Source organism: Schistocerca gregaria, unplaced genomic scaffold (assembly GCF_023897955.1).
Source record: "Schistocerca gregaria isolate iqSchGreg1 unplaced genomic scaffold, iqSchGreg1.2 ptg001218l, whole genome shotgun sequence".
NCBI lineage: Eukaryota > Metazoa > Arthropoda > Insecta > Orthoptera > Acrididae > Schistocerca > Schistocerca gregaria.
In genome coordinates, this window is record NW_026062540.1 from 58,768 (window position 1) to 66,696 (window position 7,929).

Below are 7,929 nucleotides of genomic sequence, written 5' to 3' on the forward strand. Positions count from 1 at the left end.
GAAAAAGAGTATATTATCGTAATAGTAGATACTAATAAAGCAAAATAAAATGAACAACCTAAAGTGAACAAAAGGTAATGAAATAAATATATGTGTAAATAAGAATTGCATGCTTTTTTTTTAGATAAACTCAGTGAATAAATATTTTTTGAGCATTTGATGTAAAAAATAATCAGATTGATACTCATATGTTGTAATTAGATTGTTTGATAAGTGAAGAGGTTGGAAAACATCGCATATAGGTTGATATTGAAAAATATAAATTACAATAGAGTAACAATAGACTAAGACAATGATAGAATAAAATGAGAACCATATTAATTATAATATTCAGAGAAGTTTTATAAAAGGTTTTAAGTACAGAATTATGTGTGATATAGGAAAGTGAAATATAGATTATAATAAGTCTTAGGCAAAAATATGGCAAGACTGGTTGGAATATACATATATATATATATATGGTCAATACTAAAATTTCATCAATAAACTTAATTAGGTAAATTAGATAACTATAGACATATTAGCCGATGAAAAATGTAAAGACATGAAAAAATTTGTCCATTATTAGAGCATGATGAACAAGTTACTAATAGTGGTGATTATAGTGGCTGAGATTTCAAGAATATTTTCGATAGAAGATAACCCTTCGAAGGTATTTGTGGTGGAGTTGAACAAGTTGTTGGTGAATAATAAAATTTCAGATGACTACTGCATTGATGAAAGGATATTTTGCGATAATGATCAGATCAGTATTGTGAATCTAGAAGCGGTTAATATATCCAGATTTCCTGTAGAGATTATAATAATTAAGGATACATTAAAGAGTTTGACAATAACATACGCAAACCTGAAAGGTAACATTCCAGATGAAATTTATAAATTGACTGAATTGGAATATCTAAATTTAGAAGGAACAAATTTAGTGGTAGTTTGAGTGATAATATTAAAAATCTGATTAAATTATCGTATCTTGACTTAAATGGATCAAATCTATCTGGACCAATACCTGATGGTCTATATTCACTGAGTAGATTGCAATTTCTGATATTAGAAGGGAACAAATTTGATGGTAGTTTAAATGATAACATTAAATGTTTGGACAAGCTATCGTACCTTGACTTAAATGGATCAAGTCTATCTGGATCGATACCTGACGGTCTATATTCATTAACTGAATTAGAATATCTGAATCTACAAGGAAGTAAATTTAATGGTGGTTTAAGTGGTAAGATTAGAGATATGAATAAATTATTGGCTCTTGACTTAAGTGGATCAAATCTGTCTGGACCGATACCTGATGATCTATACTCATTAACTGAATTACGATATCTGAATCTACAACAAAACAGATTTGATGGTGGTTTAAATGATAAGATTAGAGATCTGAATAAATTATTGTATCTTGACTTAAGTGGATCAAATATATCTGGATCGATACCTGATGGTCTATATTCATTGACTAAATTGGAATATCTATATCTTATGGGTAATAGTATCAATGGTACTTTATCACCTAAGATTGGTAATATGATTAGGTTGACTAGTCTAAATCTAAGTTTTAATCAATTAAGTGGAATTATACCAAATGAAATAGGTAATTTAATCAATCTGAAAGATTTAGAAATGAGAGAGAATAAATTTGAAGGTAATATTCCTGATCTGAGTCGTCTGGAAATTTTAGTAAATATGAATATTAGCTCAACAAAACATATTCTGAATGCAAGTTGTGATAATAAAACGTTACCTCCATATATTACTAAGAACAGATGTTTCATTGCACCTGTGAACAGATTATGCAATAGTACTATACACTGCGAATATAGCAATAAGCCTGTAGATAAATCATCAATTGGTTCAATGTTCTACACACCAATACTGAAAATGGTTGTTATGATGATAGCGTGCAGAGGTGTGATAGAGACGGTATTAAATTGGAACTTGTAATCATGATGTTTAAGTTAGTAAATATGTATATATCTATAAAATATAGATGATTTGAATTAAACTAGAGGAGTTATATTAGTTTTTATATATAATAAGATGAATAGGGATGATATATTTATATGTGAGAAAGTATAAAGTATTGAAATATAAGAGATAGTTTAAAATATTGTATGAGATAATATGATGTACAATGAAATGTTATTAATATAGAAGGTGATGTTAGAGTAAATAAAATTGATTTTAGAATGAGTATTTTGAGGTATATTTATTACAAAATAGTTAGTATAGATTGATGTATTGATATGTTTTGTACTAGCGTTAGCAATTCTAAAGTGGCATAGTGTGTGATAATAGAATTTTAACTAATATTAATAATATTGTGTAGATATTAGGTTGCCTATTATTTGATTAAAAGGACTTGATTGATTATATATTGTTTAATATTATAGGAGAGATTTATTGAGGGTTGAATGAGAAAGAGTTATTATTTATAGGCTAGAATGTGAAATATATGAGTATGATACAGAAATTGATTGAAACAAACACGATATAATTTAGATAGGATAAAATAATGAGATATATAATTATTATGAATATTGGTATTATTATTTATTATATATGTTCATGTGGTTATAAGAAATGTAATTAAGATGAATATGAATAATAGATGAAGATGAATAGGGTTGAGGAATGGTTTGTTTGAGGAAAATAGAAATGAATGTATATGATAGATGGGGTATGAATAGAGCAGATAAAAGAGATATATATGTTTATATAATAAAAAATAAGAAAAATATATATGTGAGTAGTAGAATTATGGATAGAGAAGAAAGTGAAATTAGGGTATGTGCAAAGAGGTAATTATGATTTAGATTGAGTAGGTGATGTGGATATTTAGTTATGATAGATGGTGTGTGGACAATATGAATAAAAATAGATTGAATATAAATGGATTGGACAGAATAGGAACAGATAATATGATAAAATAAAAAATATGTAGATAGTATTGTTAAGGATGTGTGGATATGCGTGTGTATAGAGAAATCTGATGTTATATAAGTATGTGTAAATAGTATGATATGATTGTGAAGTATGTGGATATAGTATGTGTATGTGTATGATGTGATAGAGAAGACATGTGGAGTATGTGATGTGTGTATGTGTATGAATGATGGGATTGTATGTGGATGACGAGAGATAGATGAGTGTGTAGGATTGTGTGTTTGTGTAGGTGTGAATAATATGAATGAATGATGAATAGTGTGCGTAAATGTATAAATATGTGTATATGAATTGAGATATGATAGTATGTAGGAGATAGATAGTGTGTGTGGATAGTTTAAAGTATGTGAATGTAGATAGTATTAGCAGTGTGTGAATAATATATGAATAATATAATTGTGAGGATGAGTATGTGTGTGTGTGTAAATAAGATAAGGATGAATATGTATATGGATGATGTGTGGAGAGCAGTGTAAGAGGATATAAATGAGGATGTATGTATTTAGATGTGTGTATATGAATTGAGATAAAATTGTATATTTGTAAATAGGATGAATGATAATTGGCATATGTGAATATAATGAGATGTGTGAAAGTGTATAGGTAATATGAATTATGATAGGATTTTAGGGTTTTGGATAATAGAGATAATGATTAGTGGTGTTATATGTGCCTGATGATATATATTGAATATGATGGAGTAGAATTTGATAGGAGTGGGTAGAATTTAAGAAAAGAGTAAGAGGATAGAAATTGAAAATGAATAGGAATATATTAATAGCATAAAGAGTAGGAATAATAGATTAAGATATAATTAAGAATTAGGAAGAGTGAATTAAGAAGAGATATAAATTAAGAATTAAGAAGGGTAGATATAGATATTATGATGATGAAATTATATGGGAATAATGTAATAGAGAGTGAGAGAGTATATATAGAGTATAATATATGTTGAAGATATGAATAAAATACTAGAAGGTTGAAGGAGTTAATAGAATAGAAGAAGAAATTAGAAGTTGGAGACGAACAAGAGAACATAGATAGAATAGAATAGAGAGATATGATGATAGAATAGAATAACAAGAGGTAATATGAGAGTAGAAGGATAGAATAATAGAAGAGAATAATATGATAGGGTGAGAATAATAGATAATTATGATTTGAATAGATGTAGATAAGTAGGATTTTTATTGAATAGATAGAGATAATATAAGAGTAGACGATAGTGAATAATAGTACTATGTATGGAGTGTTTAGGATGAGTTTGTGTATAGATGTGTGTATGAATGTGATATTGCAAGAGTCTAAATAGTATTGTTTGTGTGATAATGTAGATAAGGATATATATATATTCTGATAGAATTATAAGAATTTGTGTATAAGGTAAGGTGAATTTATGTGTATGATGATTATAATATCATGTGTGAATGATAATAGTAATAATGTATAACAAAACGAGCATTGTGATGAATAAAACAAATAAAATATAACAAATAATTATAGAGTTAAAAAAAATTGATATAAAAGATAAATAAATGATTATATAAATGTAAAACATAGAAGAATAATAGAAAAATAATAAAAATGTTTTAAGTTATAAAAATTTTATATAAGATGAAATATTTATATCGAGTAGTATAGTTGATTTATGATAAAAAATCAGATATATTACATAAGAGAAATATCTATATATTTTATATATATTAAATAACTAAAACAAATAAAATTATAAACATAATATGTGTTAAAATATATATATATAATAATAATAAATGTAGGATATAACATATTGTTAAAATTAATTATATAAATGAATAATAATGTAGATAAATGTAAATATATATATAATATACATATATATATATATATATAATATGTAATGTTATATGAAGTTATATCAAGTGATTTTGATAAAAATAGGTTGTTATAAATATATATATATATATATATAATGTAAAGTGAACGATTATAAAATATAAAAAAATATTGTAAATATATATATATATGAATTATTATAATATGGATATAAAATCTGATAATATAATAAAATGTTTATTAAAAATATATGTATATATATATATATATAAATAATAAAGTGTATTATAAATATGATAAAGTATTATTGTATAAGTGATATGGTTATATATAACATATAATAAATAATAGATTAATACAGTATAATATAATAGTTAAATATATTATATTGGTGTTTGTATAAATAGATATTATTATAATATTTAAATCAAAATTATAGATGTAAAATAATATATTTATATGAACGATTTAGATATATTGATATGTATATCTGAGTTTTTAAATAAATGATAAAATAATATTATATATTGCTATTGAAGATGATAATAGAATAAATGAATGGTTATATATATAATAATATATATGTATATAATTATTAAATTTATGATGATAGTTCTGTGTATTATATTGATGATAGTATTATATTATGTAAACAACTGCTGATATAAGAGTTTATATAATATTGATTAGGGCATATTTGATTATATTGTCTATGAGTTGTAAGATTAAGTCAGTTTAAAATAAATGATTGTTATTAAATGTAATTTTATTTTTAGTAAAATTTATAACTTATGTCATATAGCTATAATAGCATAGTAGTATTAATATTTATTAAAAATATTTGTTTAGATTAGAATAGTGTTGATTAGTGTTAAAAGTGATCAGAATAAAATTGATAGATAAGGCAGAGAGTAAGATAATATATGTTGTATATAGATTATTTAAAAGAGGTTGTATAGTAAAATGATTGATTTTGTTTATGAATATTTAGTACTGAAAATAGAATGATGAGAATCAGGTTATGAGTAGATTATTTAATTTTTAAAGATTTATGGTTTTTAATATTGTATGTATTTATTAGAGATATATTTATATTAAATTGATAATTTAATGATTTTGTATAAATTATTAAAGAGTTTTATATATAATATGATTTTTATTGATTAAAAATAACACATGATTAGTATAAGTCAGATAGATGAGAAAGAATATAATATGATAAATAATAATGTTATTGTTATAGAGATGAGAGAGTGTAATATTATATATAATAGAATATATATATATATATATATATATGAATATTATTATATATTATATAGTGAAATTAATATATAGTATGATATGAATGGGATGGTATATAGAGAGTGTATGTGTATGAGTTGAGGCATGATAGTGAATATGTGAAATATGTATGTGGGGATAGTTTGAATAATATGATTGTATGTATATGAGGATATGTATGTGTGTGTAAATTGAGATGTGATTGTTGTGAGTATATGTATGTATGATGATGTGAATGGGTATATAAATAAATAAAATGATTATGAGAATATATATGTGTGTGAATTGAGATGGGAATATAAAAATATGTATATATGTGTATGAATTGAGATGGGAATATAAAAATATGTATGTATGTGTATGAATTGAGATGGGAATATAAAAATATGTATGTATGTGTATGAATTGAGATGGGAATATAAAAATATGTATGTGTGTGTATGAATTGAGAGATGTGATGATGATATGATGATGTGTAGAAAGTATATAGATAGATAATGTAAATTGAGATATGTTAATATGAGTGTGAATAGAGATAGATAGATAGGATGAGATATGTGAGGAGGGGAAAAGGTGTGTGGAGATATATAGATAATTTGAATGATATGATGATATTTGAGAATGATAAAGTGAAGAAGAGTATGTAGGGAGGTATGGATAGTATGAATTGAGAGATATGATGATATATAGATAATGATATGAGAATGTGTATATGAATGTGGATAAAATAGAGAAGGATAGTATGAATTATGATAGTGTGTGATGAATGTATAGATAGAGAGAGTATAGAGAGATATGATAGAAATGATGTATGGGTTAGAGATGAGATTTAAAATAAATAAATATAGGATAGGATGTTAGAATAAAGAAGATATAGATAAGATAGATAAAGAAATAGTATATAGAGAGTATGATTGATAGATAGAATATAAATAATATGATATGATATGATTGATAGAATATAAATAATATGATATGATATGATTGATAGAATATAAATAATATGATATGATATGATTGATAGAATATAAATAATATGATATGATATGATTGATGGTATATAAATAATATGATATGATATGATTGATGGTATATAAATAATATGATATGATTGATGGTATATAAATAATATAATAGAAGATAGATAGAGTATGGATAATATAATAAAGAGAAGAAGATAGAGTATGGATAATGTAATTAGATAGAATATATATAGATAGTATGATATAATATGTGTGTGTATAGATATATGTTATAGTGTAAGTGTGTATAGATGTATGATATAGTATAAGTGTGTATAGATGTATGATATAGTATAAGTGTGTATAGATGTATGACACAGTATAAGTGTGTATAGATGTATGACACAGTATAAGTGTGTATAGATGTATGATATAATATGAATGTGTAGAGATGTATGATATAGTATGAAGGTGTAGAGATATATGATATAGTGTAAGTGTGTAGATATGTATGATACAGTATGAGTGTATGAATAAATAGAATGTATAGAAGAATATGTATAGATATGAAAAGAAGATTGAATAGGAAGTAAATAAGATTTGTAAAATATAAAATAGGATGATATGATAATAAAGAATATAAGATAAAATAAAGAGATATAATGATAAGATAGAATAATAGAAAGTATAATGAGAATAGATAGATAAAGAGTGATAGGAGAGGATAGTATGATAGAGTGAGAGAGGTATATAGTTATGATGTAGAAGAATATATGTATATAATTATGAGAAGAGTATATATGTATACATATAATTATGAGAATATATATATAATTATGGTTTGGATTAAATAGAAATAGATAGTTATGGTTTAGGTTAAATGGAAATAGATAGTTATGGTTTGGGTTGAATAGATGTGAAT

The 7,929-nt window shown here is 24.1% G+C and overlaps 1 protein-coding gene across 1 annotated transcript; it reads left to right on the top strand.

Moving 5' to 3' along the window:
• Nucleotides 1–420: 420 nt before the first annotated feature.
• On the top strand, nucleotides 421–2,414 carry LOC126329792 (uncharacterized). The gene is made up of 4 exons (XM_049996209.1): nucleotides 421–432; nucleotides 569–925; nucleotides 1,105–1,923; nucleotides 2,394–2,414. Exons 1-4 carry the CDS (start codon nucleotides 421–423, stop codon nucleotides 2,412–2,414), a joined length of 1,209 nt encoding a protein of 402 aa, XP_049852166.1.
• The last annotated feature ends 5,515 nt before the right edge of the window (nucleotides 2,415–7,929 follow it).

Excerpts from the sequence above, each read along its gene's own strand:
- LOC126329792 (XM_049996209.1), top strand. Across the intron at positions 926-1,104 it reads TAGAAGGAACAAATTTAGTG|CTATCGTACCTTGACTTAAA; the intron begins GTAGTTTGAGTG and ends TGTTTGGACAAG. Across the intron at positions 1,924-2,393 it reads GCAGAGGTGTGATAGAGACG|GAGAGATTTATTGAGGGTTG; the intron begins GTATTAAATTGG and ends TTAATATTATAG.